The following is a 16832-nucleotide window of genomic DNA, read 5'->3' on the forward strand; positions in this document are numbered from 1 at the left end:
GGAGAAAGCAGGAGCAGCAGAGAGCAGCAGCAACTTGGAGGGCGGCTGGGGTGAGACCGAGTAAGGCAAAGGAAGCAGGACCAGAGAAGACAAAGGGGAAGGCAGACAGAGAACCAGGGCAGGAGGGGTGCCCGAGAGAACAAGAAACATCAGCAATCGCACAGCAACAGAAATAGCTGCCAACACTGACAGTGGACAGAGAGCACTCTGAGGTCTGACACACAGAGAAGCAAGAGTACTGACTGTGCGCACACGGCACTGTGGGAGGCGTGAGGGGGACGCAAGGCCAGGCCCTGCGGCCTCTTCTGAAGCTGTGAGGAGGAGGGCCAGTCAGCTCCCAGGTGTCCTGCCCTAACAGTTCAGATTGCATCCTAGCAAAGAAGCTGCTGCCTCTCACCCGGCTTTGGAAAACTTGGACTTTTTCGATTTCTTCTCCTTGTCATAAGTGTCATCTTTTTTCTTCTTCTTTATCTTCTCACCACCTTCCTTCAACTTCCGCTTCTGAGAATTAAAGACAAGGCACAGTTACACGGCTCCCTGACTCCGGGAGCAAGTGCACTACACAGCACTGGCCTTGCTCTGCCCGGGGTACAGCCTGAGAGCTGTCTTACTTCCTTCATGAAAAAGAGCTTGTGGATTGGTCCTTGGACTAGGGACCCACAGGTCAGTACAGCACTCCCACTGACAGCGGCTCCTGGGAGACCTGGCCTGAGGCCACAAAGGCCATTCTGCAGCCTCAACTCTTTCTGGTTCAAAATGATCTAGCTGTGTGTTGGCCCACCTCAAGTTTTAAACACACAGGCAGTGGCAGATAGATTTCAAAACAAACTTATCTTAAGGCTAACTTCTTTTTTGTTGGGGTGACAGCCCTGGGAACTGAAGTCCTCTACATGTCCACAGAAGAGACACAGCAAGGCTGGTGCAAACTCCCCTCACTCCACACCCTTCACTGCCCTCGGCCCCCCGGGACCACCTCAAGAAAGAATCCCTGCTGCGACGCAGGCATGAATACAACGACCAAGACCTCCAAGTTCAGGGCACCTCGACTCGGCACACGCGTGCGAAGGGCACTGTCCACCTCGGCACAATCTCCTGAGCCAGCCTAAATCAGCACAAATTCTGGCAAGTCACCTACTCATCTCACAAGGTCACATAAAAAAGCACTTCTGAAAGCCAAAAGCGAGCAACGTTCTAACCTTTGGCGATTTCTTCTTCTTTTCTTTAATGAAGTCATCCTCAGATTCTGATGCTTGTCTAAACTGCAAGGTTCCCGAGTTAATGTAAAATCCTCCGTACTTTGTAGTCAAAGAAGCAGGAACGAGCTCATCATACTGAAGGGGGGAAAATGAACGGTCAGCTCAAGTTCTGGGACTATGGTCCAAAGGTGCAGAGTGTGTCTTGCCAGAGCATATGTGACCATGTTTATCTGTCCCATTTCAGACGGCATGCCAAAATATGTCTATGGTCAATCATAAATGTCTGAGTGAGACGGTGTTTTAGACACATCTGAGCACCACTTTCAGAGAAGAACCAAGGCCCAGATCAGGGTGTCACTTCCTCAAGGTGTCAATGCAGCTCTTTCCTTGAGCCGAGGGCAAATCCAATGACTCCACCCCCAGACTCTGGGCGCTGGCAGCAGGCACATTTTAAAAACTTACCGCCTCAGAGTTATCGATGAAGGAATCAGATTCATCATAACCATAACCCATATCAATCAAGTCCTGTATTCGGTCTTTTCTACGTTTCTTTCCACCCTAAAATTTAGAATAGATAATATGTTTTGGGTAATAGTGTTAAGAATACATAACATGAGATCTATCCTTTTAATAAATTTCTAGGTCTGAGGTCACCGGCTTTTTTTTTTTAATACACAGAATTGGTGCCTTGAATTCCATCAGCTGGTGACTAAAGGCTGGAAAGCACTAAATCTCACACACACAAAAATTTCCTTCCCTGAAGCCCTTTTTTTATGTTTTTAAAATTCTTTGTCTTTTTAGGGCCATACTCGTGACATACGGAAGTTCCCAGGCCAGGAGTCAAATCAGAGCTGTAGCTGTCAGCCTACACCAAAGCCACAGCAATGCCAGATCAGAGCTACACCCGCAACCTATACTGCGGATTGCAGCAACAATGGGTCCTTTAACCCACTGAGTGAGGCCAGAGGTTGAACCCACATCTTTAGGTATACTAGTCAGATTCTTAACCTGCTGAGCCACAACAGGAACTCTCCCTGAAGACTTACTTTTAAAATAGATTTGCAAATGCACAAAGTGGTCTAAAACAAAAGAACTAATAGCTTCATGTGCTCTGTATCAAAACACTAATTCTCAGGATGGCCTAAGGGTAAAAGCCCCTCCTGTTTATTCATCCATTTAGTCCTTCAAGTGAGTTCTTGCCACGTGCATTTTCTGTACCTTAACACATTTTTTAATAATTGCAGTCTGTTCTCTCCCTACACTTGTTTCCATATCAGTGTTGATTAGATGTTAAGCCACTAAAGGATGAAAATGTCTGAGAGTCTCTCCTACTGAACATGGTTGTTTTGTTGCCAAGAGAGAAATCTTACATATTTTTCTTCAAATTTCCGAGCAAGGGCCTCCACTTTATGCCTTTCTTTGTCTTCATCATTGAAAGGATCCAAGATATCTTTCTTCTGTAAAGAGAGCATTCCACAAAATAAGTCAATAAATTCCCACGATGCTATGCACAGTACCTTCAGTGACTACTCAACACCTATAAACTGCACAATAAAAACTGCTTTTCAGAAAAGACATGGTAGAATACCTGCTACCTTCCCATCCATGTTTACTTAAGAAAGGAAAATTTCCATTCGTGAGATTCAACAGAACTTGGTTAAATGCCTATAATCACACACCACACAGCAGGTCCTTTAAGCTCCAGGCATGACAAAGGGGCTTTCATCAGGAATTCACAACCCATATAGAACTGTTCCAATAGGGTGGTTTGCTTCGTAACCCTAAACATTATTTTATACATCATTCAAAGAAGGGGGTCCACAGGTTTCACCAACTTCCAAAGAAGACAATGGCTCAGAAAGGTTCAGAAACCATGAACCAAGTACTTGAGAGCTATTCTGCCTTACGGGTTGGAAGAGTGGGGTGAACCTGCACTTTGCAGTGCCACTGAAGGTCAAACTCAAGTGCATGGCATTAACCTTCCCTTGGAAGCCTATCTTGAAGGATCAATAATTGCCCTTCCCTCCCAATCTCAATACTCACTCCAGATATTTTCATGTGATTTTCCAAAGTTTATTTACACTCCATAAACTTACTCTTGCATTTTCTTTACGAGAATTTTCCAGAGTTGGACCTTAAAGCTACTTTGGCAAGGAATCTTAATTTTAATAAAAGGGCTTAAGATGGTAGAGGAGAAGGACTGGGGTTCACCATCTCTCATAAAAGCAATGAAATTACAATCAACTGCTGAACAACCTTCAACAAAATAGAATGCAAACTATCAGAAAAGATATCCTATTCCAGAAGACAAAGACAAAGAGGTTGAGACGACAGGCGGGGCAATTACATGATACAAGCAAATATAAGAAACCCCATACCCTCCAGGGGGATGGGCGGCCTAAAGACTGGAAAGGAACTATATCCCAGAAGCTCACCCACAAGAATGAGAGTTCTCCCATCACGCTCACCCAATAACCAGCCTGGTCCCTGTGCGCACACGCCCGTGGTAACCTCCCCGGAGTGGGCACGCCCAGCTCCCTCCAGCACCCAGGACCAGCGGTCCTGGCTGCACCTGGGGGTGGCGGGGGTCCCACCAGTGTGATGAATGTACTGACGAGCTGAGGCAGCAGCGCCCGCCCCCACCCCCCACTAAACCCCATGCCACATTCCGTGCGGGGGGAAAAAAAAAAAAAAGAATGAGAGTTCTGAGCTCCACATCAGGTTCCCACACCTGGGGAACACGGTCTTGGGAGGAGGAGCCCCTGGGGCATTTGGCATTGAGGGCCAGCGGGGCTTGTGTGCAGGAGCTCCTTGGGTCTGAGGGAAATGGAGATCCCATTTTTGAAAGGTGCTCACAGGCTTTCCTGTGCAATGGGTCCCAGAGCAAAGAAGAAACTCCAGAGGAATCTGCGTCAGACCTGCCTGAGGTTCTTAGAATGTCTCCTGGGAAAATGGGGCGACTGAGGCCCACCATGGGGGAAGGACATTGGAGACAAAGGTCTCAGGAACAATCATCAGCCTGAACTCCTCTCGAGGTGGCCAATTTGGAAAACTCTAGTCCTAGCCACTTAGGGCTGAGAAGCCCCAGGCCAAACAACAAACCAGGTGGGAACACAGCCCACAGCAAACAGGCTGCCTAAAGACCCTCCAGGGACAGAGCCTCTTCTAATCTCACCCAAACAAAGCCCCAGCCACCAAAGGGATAAGAATCAGGTCCACCCACCAGTCAGCAGGTACCAGTGCCTCCCATCAGGAAGCCTGCAGCAAGCCCCAGGTACCAACTTCAGCCACAAGGGGGGCAGATATCAGAAACAAGAGACACTACAACTCCATTGTCTGCAAAAAGGAGATCACACCAAAAATCCACACAAAATGAACAGGCAGAGAATTATGACTCAGATAAGGGAGCAATAAAAAAAAAAACCCAGAAAAAACACTAAGAGATCTGAGGATTGCCAATCTCCATGAAAAAAAACTTTCTTTTTTCTTTTGGCCACACTCATGACATACAGAGGTTCCCAGGCTAGGGGTCCAATTGGAGCTGTAGCTGCTGGCCTATGCCACAGCCACAGCAATGCCAGATCCGAGATGTATCTGTGACCCATACTACAGCTCATGGCAACACCAGATCCTTAACCCACTGAGCAGGGCCAGGGATCGAACGTGAGTCCTCATGGATGCTAGTCAGATTTGTTTCAGCTGAGCCATGATAGGAACTCCTGAAAAAGACTTTAGACTAATGATAGTAAAGATGATTTAAGATCTTGGAAATAAAGTGTAGGTAAAGATTGACAAATTACAAGAAACACTGAACAAAGAAAACAGAAGATTTAAGGATTAAGCAAGCAGAGATACAAAATACAATAACTGAAATAAAAACTTCACTACAAGCAACCAACAGCAGAATACAGAAGGCAGAAAAACAAATACATGAGGAGGCAGACAGACTAGAGGAAATCACTGACAAGGAACAGAAAAGAGAAAAAAGACTGAAAAGAAATGAAGACAGTCTAAGAGAACTCTGGGACAATGTTAAGTTAAATGCACCAACATCTGTATTACAGGGGTGCCAGAAGGAGAGAGAAAAGGCCAGGAAAAAAATATTTGAAGAGATAATATCCGAAAACTTCCCTCACATGGGAAATCAATCACTCATGCAAACCCAGGAAGCACGACGAGCATCACATATAATAAACCAAAGTAGGAACACCCAAGACACATATTAATCAAAATGACCAAAATTAAAGACAGAAAAAATATTGAAAGCAGCTAGGGAAAAGAGACAAGTAACATACAAGGGAACCCTGATAAGGTTATTGGCTGATTTTTCAGCAGAAACTCTGCAGGCCTGAAGCGAGTGGCACAATATACTGAAAGTGATGAAAGGAAAAAACCTCCAACCACGATTACTCTACCCAGCAAGGCATTCACTTAGATTTGAAGGAGAAATCAAAGGCTTTACAGAAAGCAAAAGCTAACAGAATTCAGTACCACTAAATCAGCTTTACAACAAATACTAAAGAACTTCAAATTTGTTGTAAATTTAGTATTTACAACAAATACGAAAGGTGGAAAAGAAAAGATCACAACTAGAAACAAAAATAGTACCAACGACAAGGCTCACTGATAAAGGTATACATATGGTAAAGGTAGGAAATCATCCACACACAAATACGCCACCAAAACCAGAAATCGTGAGAAGCAGAGGGTACAAATGCAGAACACTGGAGATGCACTTGCAATTAAGACACCAATAACTTAAAACAATCTTGTACATATTTACATATAGACTCCCAAACTGAAAGTGAGAGGATGGAAGAAAATATTCCATGCAAACTGAAATCAAAAGAAAGCTGCAATAGCAGTACTATCAGACAAAATAGACCTTAAAATAAAGAATATTTTAAGAGATTAAAGAAGGACATTACATAATGATCAAAGGAGTAATCCAAGAATATAACAATTGTAAACATATATACACTCAACATAAGATCACCTCAATATATAAGGCACCTGCTAAGAACCTTAAAAGGATAAATTGACAGTAACACAATGATAGTGGGGGACTTTAACACCCCACTTACAGCAATGGACAGATCATCCAGACAGAAAATCAACAAAGGAAACACAAGCCTTAAATGATGCATTAGACCAGATGGACATAATAGACACTTATAGAGCATTCCATCCAAAAGCAGCAGAATACACATTCATCTCAAGTGCACATGAAAAATTCTTTAGGATAGATAACATTCTGGGCCACAAATTTGGTAAACTTGCAGGATACAAAATTAATAATACACAGAAGTCTCCTGCATTTCTATATACTACAATGAAAGACCAGAAACAGAAATTAGGGAAACCATCTCATTTACCATTGCATCAAAAAAATAAAATTCCGGAGTTCCCATCATGGCTCAGAGGTTAACAAACCTGACTAGCATCCATGAGGATGCAAGTTCGATCCCTGGTTTCACTCAGTGGGGTAAAGGCTCCGGCATTGTCGTGAGCTGCGATGTAGGTCGAAGACACAGCTCAGATGGTACATTGCTGTGGCTCTGGCGTAGGCCAATGGCTACTGCTCTGATTCGACCCCTAGCCTGGGAATCTCCATATGCCGTGGGTGCAGCCCTAAAGAGACAAAAAGAAATACAAAAAATAAAAAAAAATTTAAATAAATAAATAAAATACCTAGGAATAAACCTACCTAAAGAGACAAAAGACCTATATCCTGAAAACTCTAAGATGCTGATGAGGCTGCTGTGGCTCAGCTGAAACAAATCTGACACAGGTTTGATCTCTGGCCTCACTCAGTGGGTTAAGGATCTGGCATTGCCATTGGCTATGGTGTGGGTCACAGATGTGGCTTGGATCTGATGTTGCTGTGGCTGTGGTGCAGACCAGCAGCTGTAGCTCTGACTGGACCCTTAGCCTGGGAACCTCCATGTGCTGCAGGTGAGGCCCTAAAAAGCAAAACAAACAAAAGACCCACAACAGCCAACGCCAACCTGAGAAAGAAAAATGGAGCTGGAGGAATCCGGCTGAATGGATTCAGGCAATATTACAAAGTTAGTCATCAAAACAGTATGGTACTGGCACAAAAACAGAAATACAGATCAGTGGAACAGGACAGAAAGCCCAGGATGAAACCCACGCACCTATGGTTAACTACTATGACAAAGGGGGCAAGAATATACAATGGAGAAAATACAGTCCCTTCATAAGATGTGCTGTGAAAACTGGACAGCTACATGTAAAAAAATAAAACTATAACACTTCCTAACACCATACACAAAAATAAACTCAAAAGAGATTCAAGATCTAAATATAAGACCAGAAACTACAAAACTCTTAGAGGAAAACATAGGCTGAACACTCTCTGACATAAACCACAGCAATCTTCTCAGATCCACCTCCTAGAGTAATGACAATGAAAACAAAAATAAACAATGGGGACCTAATTAAATTTAAAAGTTTTTGTACAGCAAAGGAAACCCTAAACAAAATGAAAAGACAACCCACAGAATGGGAGAAAAATGAAACAATCGACAAAAGGATTAATCTCCAAAATATACAAACACCTCCTGCAGCTCAATACCAAAAAAAAAACAAACAACCCCATCAAAAAATGGGTGGAAGACCTAAACAGAAAATCCTGGAGTTCCCATCGTGGCGCAGTGGTTAACGAATCCGACTAGGAACCATGAGGTTGCGGGTTCGGTCCCTGCCCTTGCTCAGTGGGTTAACGATCCGGCGTTGCCGTGAGCTGTGGTGTAGGTTGCAGACGCGGCTCGGATACTGCGTTGCTGTGGCTCTGGCGTAGGCCAGTGGCTACAGCTCCGATTAGACCCCTAGCCTGGGAACCTCCATATGCCGCGGGAGCGGCCCAAAGAAATAGCAAAAAGACAAAAAAAAAAAAAAAGAAAGAAAATCCTCCAAGGACCACATACAGACGGCCAAAAAACACAAGAAAAGATGTTCAGCATCACTAATTATTAGAGAAACGCAAATCAAAACCACTATGAGGTACCGCCTTATACCAGCCAAATGGCCATCACCAAAAAGTCTACAAACAATAAATGCCAGAGAGGGTGTGCAGAAAAGGGAAGGAACTCCATTACACCGTTGGTGGGAATGTAAATTGATGCAATCACTATGGAAAACAGTATGGAGAGTCCTCAGAAAACTAAACAGAATTATCATTTGATCCATCAATCCCACTCCTGGGCATCTACCCAGAAAAAACCATGATTCAAAAAAATATACGTACTCCAATATTCATTGCAGCACTATATACAATAGCCAAGACATGGAAGCAACCTACATGTCCATTAACAGAGGAGTGGATAAAGAAGATGTGGTACATATACACAATGGAATATTACTCAGCCATAAAAAGGAATGAAATAATGGCATTTGCAGCAACATGGATAGACCTAAAAATTATGCTAAGTTAGACAGTGAGACACAAATGCCATATGCTATCACTTTTATGTGCAATCTAGAAAAAGTGTACAATGAATTTCTTGGCAGAACAAAAAGCGATTCAGACTTTGAAAAACTTATGGTTACCAAAGGAGACAGGTTGTGGGGAAGGGGAGGGGTGGGCTGGGGGTTTGGGATGGAAATGTTGTAAAATTGGGTTGTGATGATGGTTGTACAATTATAAATATAAAATTCACTTGAGTTAAAAATAAAAGATTCCAGTACCAAATACACTTAAGACTCCAGAGTATTCCAAAAACACTAGAGATTGGATGCTTGTTCAAAAAACAAAATTCTATCTCACTCTCCCATCTCTTCCCACTGAAATCCCTCTCACTCACAAAGGATCAGCTAAATGATTTAGAATACACCTATACCAGTATGTTAAACAGCATACATACATTGTACACACAAAAATGGATGGTCTTCAAAACAGCTTGTCTGAACCTTCTAGCTTTTCCACAATGATGAGATATAACCTAAATCGTTCAAATAATTCTAAGAAATCCCACCAACCTGGAGTGGTGTTGGATTTAATGTGTATTGCTTAATACCCTGTAAATAGTAGTCATCCACAATTTCCTGAACGTATGACGGTGCAGCTCTGTCTAAACACAGCATCTGGAATATAAGCTCTTCTCTATCCAAGTTCTGCAGGGCCTCTATTTGTACCAGACTTAAACAATTACCACATTGTGACTCCTGTCACCTATGTTGATATAATCTTCCTAAAACATCAGACTGCCAAGTCCCTTTGAGGCTGGTACAGCAACTTCTCCACCTTTACATAGTCCACAGCGTCTAGCACAGTGCCTTCTCACTGTAAGAATACAGGCTGAATGAGTTAATCCATGAACACGTCAGAATACACTGTGCTTTCAACACTGCAGAGCAGACATGACAATTCAGGAGTTCTGAATCTGAAGGCCAGGAGTGAACCCCTGAAATGGAATTCAAAGTTTTCTATGTATGCCACCCATACATTTTTCTGCAAGTGAGAAGGGCATCTGAACCCAAAAAGGGTAAAATCAGAGCATGGAGTTCTAATTTCCATTGACCTACTGATTTGGTTTGAGTCCATAAATACTTTAACCAATGCCTACTGCTTTGTCTTCCTCTCAAGGAAGAGGAAACTACTCCTACTTTGGAAAAGAGTTCATGGACGAATTTAAAATTACTTTTTCTCATCCTGTCCACTGGCCTTCATACAACAGAATGACTCTTGGCACAGGCTCAAGTGGCTTCCATTCAGCCAATTATTTTTTCTTTTTACAGCTGCACATGGTGTAGCTGGGGGTCAAATTGGAGCTACAGCTGCCGGCTTATAGCACAGCAACACCAGATTTGCAACCTGCGCAGCAGCTTGTGGTAACCCTGGATCCTTAACCCTCTGAGCAAGGCCAGGGATTGTACCCACATCCTCATGGATACTAAGTTGGGTTCCTAATCCACTGAGCCACACTAGGAATTTCCAATCAGATCTTTATCAAGGAAACATTTTTATTTGGAATAAAGAAAAGTGGCGAATCCTCCTATTCAAAAGCATTCACCCCAAATAGCACAACCATGGATTAGACTGAAGGAGCACTGGCCACTGAAGCCATTTGCTAGAAACTACAGCTGCATGATCTCATCTACCTCAGACATGCTGTGAGACAGGTACCAACCTAATCTTCACTTCACTAGGAGCCACTCTAGAGATCCAAATGCTGCCAAATGCAGGATCCTACCATCCTTTCCCTCAGAGGATAGCCTAGTGCGTTTGTCTGTTTTTGTCTTTTGGGGGCCACACTCGAGGCATATGGAAGTTCCCAGACTAGGGGCTGAATCGGAGCCACAGCAACACCGGATTCCCGATCCACTGAGTGAGGCCAGGGATCGAACCTGCGTCCTCATGGATACTAGTCAGATCTGTTTCCACTGAGCCACAATGGGAACTCCCTGTACTTTTCTTATGTACATAATCCAATATAAAAAGTTTTTATGAGTTCCTGTCATGGCACAGAGGAAACAAATCCAACTAGGAACCATGAGGTTGCGGGTTTGATCCCTGGCCTCACTCAATGGATTAAGAATCCAGTATTGCCATGAGCTGTGATGCAGGTCGCAGATGTGGCTCAGATCTGGCGTTGCTATGGCTGTGGTGTAGGCCAGCAGCTACAGCTCCAATTAGACCCCTAGCCTGGGAACCTCCATATGCCGCGGGTGCGGCCCTAAAAAGACCAAAAAAAAAAAAAAAAAAAAAAAAAAAGAGTTTTTACAGAGTTAATGAATTCCAAAGGATAAGAACTGAAGCTGGATAATGGGTACATAGGGTCTTATACTATTCTCTCTCTACTGCACATATTTGAAAAGTTCCATACTAAAAAAGTAAAACAAATCTATCAGAAAAAAAAATCATTTTAAGAATATTTGAGAAATCAGGGGAGTTCCCGTCGTGGCGCAGTGGTTAACGAATCCGACTAGGAACCATGAGGTTGCGGGTTCAATCCCTGGCCTCGATCAGTGGGTTAAAGATCCGGTGTTGCCGTGAGCTGTGGTGTAGGTTGCAGACGTGGCTCGAATCCTGCGTTGCTGTGGCTGTGGTGTAGGCCGGCAGCTATAGCTCCAATTGGACACCTAGCCTGGGAATCTCCATATGCTGAGGGTGCAGCCCTAAAAAGCAAAAAAAAAAAAAAAAAAAGTTTCTATCCATACAGGTAAAGAAACTATTCAGAACATTACCATGTTTTTTTTCTCTTTTTCTGCCACATCCACAGCATTTAAAAATTCATGGGCCAGGGATCAAATCTGAGCCGCATTTGTGACCTATCCCACAGCTAGAGCAACGCTGGATCCATAACCCCATTCACAGGGGATTGAACTGGTAATACCACAGAGACCAGCTGGATCATTACCCCACTGCACTACAGCGGGAACTCCCAGAATATCATTGCATTCAGAAGAGATGAGCAGTGTGCGTCTTTTCTTGCTTGCCTTCCTATTAGGCAGTGTGAGAGTGCCTTGGAAAAGAGAAATGCCCAGCATGAAATTCCAGCACTAGAAAAGCCAGGGACTGGTCATATTTTTTACTTTTTTTTTTAGGGCCACACCCACAGCATACGGATGTTCCCAGGCTAGGGGTGGAATCAGAGCTACAGCTACCGGCCTACACCACAGCTCATGGCAACACCGGATCCTTAACCCACTGAGCAAGGCCAGGGATCAAATCTGCAACCTCATGGTTCCTAGTTAGATTTGTTTCCATTCCACCACGACAGGAACTCCAAGGGACTGGTCATATTTACATGACGACAGGAACTCCAAGGGACTGGTCATATTTACATGTAACATTTATAGCCTTTCCATGAAAAAATCTGTTGTTTCTTCATATTATTAACCATAATTCAAATTAGCCTTGGATCTGCCATACATTTTCTCTAACGCAAATCAGGGAATGGTTCTAGAAAGAATTCTATTCCTTCCTACCAGAAGCAAAACCAGCAAACCTTGTGCTTGCTTTGTGAGGGGGTCAAAGCTTCTTTAGCGCTGCCTCCACCCTCTGCAACCCTGGGCATGAGATGTGCAGTGAGCCTGGGCCGTGGGGGTGTACCTTGTCTGCCGGCTGAAGTCCTTTCACCTTCCCTCGCAAGTTTTTCACCAGCTCTGGGTAGAAGAACTCTGGGCATCGCTTGTGATCTGGCTCAAAGAGGGTGAGTGTAATCCGAACAGCTGCTGCAGCCGGCTCAGAGTCCTGATGCTGTTCTACTCCCCCAACCTCCTCTTTCCGGGATTTCTTCAAAAACGCAGGATTCAGAGGACCCGGGAGAGAGGTGAACTGGACCCTGTGGGGCTCCGACATGGCTACCAACAAGTCTTAGTAGGTGTCACTGCATGGCTTCTGTAAACAAACCAAGATGATAAAAATGATGATCTCGCCTGTTCAGTTATAGAGATTTCAATTAAAAAAACAAAAAAACCTTTCACTGTTAAGAAACAGCACTGTTAAATTCATCTTAATTACCACTTACTGTTTTCTGCTTACCTACTATTTACCTTAAATATAAAAATTTTTGGAGTTCCCAACGTGGCACAGCAGAAACGAATCTGACTAGGAACCGTGAGGTTGTGCGTTCGAACCCTGGCCTCACTCAGTGGGTTAAGGATCCGGCGTTGCCATGAGCTGTGGTGTAGGTCGAAGACATGGCTCGGATCTGGTGTTGCTGTGGCTCTGGTGTAGGCTGGCAGCTATAACTCCAATCAGACCTGGGAACCTCCATATGCTGCAGGTGCGGCCTTAGAAAAACAAATATGTATATATGTATATACACATAAGTTTTCATGTACATATAAAAGACATGCCATTTCACATCATTCAGAGATAATCACTGTTTAGTATGCTTCCTTGCAGTCTTTCTTCTACGTATCTTCACTAAGTTCTTGAAATTAGAGAAACCATGCTGACAGAGCCTTAGTAGGCTCTGTAGTCTTAGTAGCAGCTGTAGCTCTGATTCAACCCCTAGCCTGGGAACCTCCATATGCCACAAGTGCGGCCTTAAAAACACAAAAACAAAACAAAACAAAATTAAATGAATAAATAAATAAAAATGTAACCTCATCTAGGCCCAAATTTTAGATAGTGTAACTTCAATCCCCTAGATGATAAAAATGCTTCTACTGCTTGGGTAAGTGATTTTGCAGGCCTAAGAAATTACATAAATAAGATTAGAAAATAAAATAAATCAAACAATAGCATATCAACACTTACATTTTAGATTAAGTTCTAAGTCATTGTAGTAATTCATGTGAAACATTTAAGAGAATGAGACACATTCATGATTATTAGTTACAACTTTAACTTGAAATGCTTAAGGAAATGTAACTAAATTGAAAGTATGCTTTCAAAACACCTGACTTACATTTACATGAGTATTAGACGCCTAAGAGTTAAGACCTTGAAAAGATTTTACTTTTAGGTTTGTAAGCTCACGCTTTAGAAGTGTGATGTATCTGAGAGAAAGAACAACCATATAAAACTTTGAATTCAGGTTAGAACATCTGAGGGAGTTTATTTATTTATTTTTTTTGTCTTTTGAGGGCCACACCCGCGGCATATGGAGCTTCCCAGGCTAGGGGTCCAATTGGGAGCTGTTGCCTCCGGCCCACGCCAGAGACACAGCAACTCCAGATCTGAGCCGAGTCTTCGACCTACACCACAGTTCACGGCCACGCCAGATCCTTAACCCACTGAGTGAGGCCAGGGATCTAACCCGAAAACCTCATGATTGCTGGCTGGATTTGTTTCCGCTGTGCCATGACGGGAACTCCAGAATTTAATTTTTAAAAAGAGTTCACTGGGGGTATTCAATTTGTTAAACTGGTGCCTTAATTGAAAATTTGTCAAAAATCAAATATATTTTTACATAAGCATTTTTAGATCTGTAAAAATAAAATTGTCAACAAAGATTAAAAGGCTTTTAAAAGCTAAGCACTTAAGATACTCAATTTTTTTTTCTTTTAAAATGGCTGCACTCATGGCATATGGAAGCTCCCAGGCTAGGGAATGAATCTGAGCCACAGCTGTGATCTATGCCACATATGCAGCAACTAGGGATTCTTCAACCCACTGCATCTGGCCTCTGAAGCAACCAGAGCGGCTGCAGTCGGAGTCTTAATCCACTGCACCAGAGTAGGAACTCCTGGATACTCAATTGCAATGAGCTGAGCATTTTAATGAGTTGAACATTATTCTAAATAAAAGCACAGTATTCTACAAACAAAACCACCCCTCTTAAAAAACCTCAACAGATGCTAACCCCAAAATAACAACTTCGTTCTGTACCTCAGGTTATACTCAGGAGTATTTTTTTGTTGTTACATACCCTCTTAATATTTTCAAACTGATTATTGGTAAAAATGTAGAAAAACTAACTGAATTTTGCATGCTGACTTTGTAATTAGTCTCTTCAATGAACTCTTACTTAATGGATTTCCCTTGCACTTTTCAAAATAGGCTGTCGAGTAACATTCACAGAAGAAAAATTTTGTCTCCTACTTTCCGAAAAAATACGTTTTATTTTTGTTTCATGTCTTGTTGCATTGGCTAGAACTGCCAGAATGTTAGACAATATATTCTTTGCCATGTTCCTGACTGTAATGGGAATGTCTCTAGGTCCAATGTGATGTTGATTTAAGATCTGTGTATTTTATGAAGTCATTAACGTACCCTTCGATTCCTCAAAAATTAAGTTAGGAAGGTGTGTTGAATTTTAGTGTTCCCTCTTGGAAACTTAAATACGCTTTAAATCATAGATTTGTATTTAAAACAACACAAAATAGTTACCAGTAAATGACACTTCCTGAAACTAGCTGATGGTACTTCAGCGAAACTGAATTCCAAAGAGAAACCAGGCTTCGGACAAGTCAGTTCGCTAAAAACTTCCCGTTTACACCCAGTCTCTGTATAACACGACACCTATGAGAGATGCCCGTGGACCTGCCACTCTTTCATGCAGGCGGTGACTCAAGAAAAGTCCCGGGTAAGTTAACACTTGACTTAGACTCCCTGGGTTCTCAAACTGAGATTGGAACCTTTTTAAAATGTTTTACATTCTATCTGCGATGGTGATATTTAGGCAGACGCTGTGCTAAACTGCTTGTTATTCAAGATTCCCCATTCAATGGTTTAGTTTGAACATACTGAAACTACGCTTAGCGTCTGCCTTCCTGTTGTCAAAACAGCCTGTTTCCAACTTCCCTAAAAGTGTCAAACCACAACAAAGCTTACGTGAGAGCCCAGTTCCCACAAAGACACGTACCTTTGTCCCCGGCGCGACGCAGGCTACGGCCCCGCGGGCCGCACTCGTTCCCCCGTGGCCGTCCTCATGCCGGCCCGGGAGCCCGGGCTGCCGCGCTGCTAGCGGCCGGCCACCGAGCCATGCCTCCCGGCGGTCGGCCGGCCCGCGCCACGGCCCATGGCCCGGTCCCCGCGCGCCCGGGGGGCCTCGCCGGCCGTGCCGACGCGCCGGCCCAGGAGGAAGCAGAGAGACGCCGGCTCCACGTCGGCCGGGCAACTTGGGACTTCGGGACGGGCAGCACTGCGCCCCAGGAGAACGTGCGACGCGGACGCAGGATCGGAGCCTCTCCCTGGACGCCGGCCGTTAGAAAGAGCGCTCCAAAGGACCTGTCCACCCTCCGAAGGACCTGTCCGCCCTCCGGGCGCGGCCGCGAAGAGCCCGTCGGGCGCGAGGCCCCGGGCGCGGGCGGAGGCTGGCTTCCAGGCCGCGCCGAAGTCCGTCAGGGCAGCTGCCGGCTCGGAGACGCGGGCGGCCCCGGGCCCGCGCAGGACTAACGGCCGTAACGGAAGCGCCGAGGGGGAGGGGCTGAAGGCCAGGGCCCTGGGGCGGAGCGGGCCGCAGGACCTGCTCCCTAGCTCGGGGACTCGCTCGCTCCGCCGGCCGCACCGTCGCCGCCGCCTCAGACCGCTGCGCTACGTTGTCACGAGCCGGAGGGAGGGGGAAGAAGCCGGGAGTCTCCGGGCTCCGGCGCGCGGAGACCGCGGCGCCCGGGTCACGTGCCGCTAGGCCGGCCTATGAGCCTGGGCGGGCGCGGTGACGTCAGAGCAGCGGCGTGTCCGGTTACGGTCAGCCCCCGTCACGTGACCGGGCTCACTCCAATGGGCGGCACCGGGACGACCTGATGTTCCCGGCTGCCCGTGCGCCGGCGGTGGTTGGGTGGTAAGATGGCGACTGTGAGTCTGCGGCTCGGCGATTTGGTGTGGTGAGTCCAGGCGGCCCGGGCCGAGTGATGTGCGCTGGGGAGTTGCCTCCCTGTGCGTGGGGTTCGCAGCCCGCCCCGGGGCTGCCTTTCTCTTCGCTTCAGGTGGCGGAGAGTGGGCGAGGCGGGGTGCGGGCGCTGGGAGCGACGCCGGGCGGAAGGGGCAGCCTGGCCCGGGGGGACTGAGGCCGAGGGTGGCCGCGGCGGACCCGGCTTTGAGCTGTGGAGAGGGCTGCGCACAGGACCCGGACTCCAGCGGCCACCGTTTGGGGAGTGCCCAGCGCCGCGCGGCTCCCGCGGACGCCCGGTCCTCGCCTCGGGGTCTGGTTGGGGCTCCCGGGAAAGCGGGAGAGCCGGGGAGCCTGCGGAGCCATCGCGTCCCAGCCTGCCCGTCGA

General features: G+C 45.5%; 2 protein-coding genes across 7 annotated transcripts in view; one reads left to right on the forward strand and one right to left on the reverse strand.

Moving 5' to 3' along the window:
- The window catches only part of UBN1 (ubinuclein 1), a 42950-nt gene extending 26737 nt beyond the window's left edge, over window positions 1-16213 (reverse strand). For all 5 annotated transcript variants that reach the window (XM_021086662.1, XM_013995671.2, XM_005662154.3 and 2 more), the window contains exons 1-6: window positions 15479-16213; window positions 12274-12561; window positions 2567-2653; window positions 1659-1754; window positions 1197-1331; window positions 398-501 (exon numbers count right to left, since the gene is read on the reverse strand). In XM_021086662.1, coding sequence (XP_020942321.1) covers window positions 398-501; window positions 1197-1331; window positions 1659-1754; window positions 2567-2653; window positions 12274-12522 — 671 coding nt within the window. In that variant the 5' untranslated portion in view covers window positions 12523-12561; window positions 15479-16213. The remainder of the gene's footprint in view (window positions 1-397; window positions 502-1196; window positions 1332-1658; window positions 1755-2566; window positions 2654-12273; window positions 12562-15478) is intronic.
- Window positions 16315-16832, forward strand: part of GLYR1 (glyoxylate reductase 1 homolog) — a 38136-nt gene continuing 37618 nt past the window's right edge. For both annotated transcript variants that reach the window (XM_003354620.4, XM_013995678.2), the window contains exon 1: window positions 16315-16439. In XM_003354620.4, the coding sequence (XP_003354668.3) occupies window positions 16402-16439 (38 nt within the window). In that variant the 5' untranslated portion in view covers window positions 16315-16401. The remainder of the gene's footprint in view (window positions 16440-16832) is intronic.

Source organism: Sus scrofa, chromosome 3 (assembly GCF_000003025.6).
Source record: "Sus scrofa isolate TJ Tabasco breed Duroc chromosome 3, Sscrofa11.1, whole genome shotgun sequence".
Taxonomy (NCBI): Eukaryota; Metazoa; Chordata; class Mammalia; order Artiodactyla; family Suidae; genus Sus; species Sus scrofa.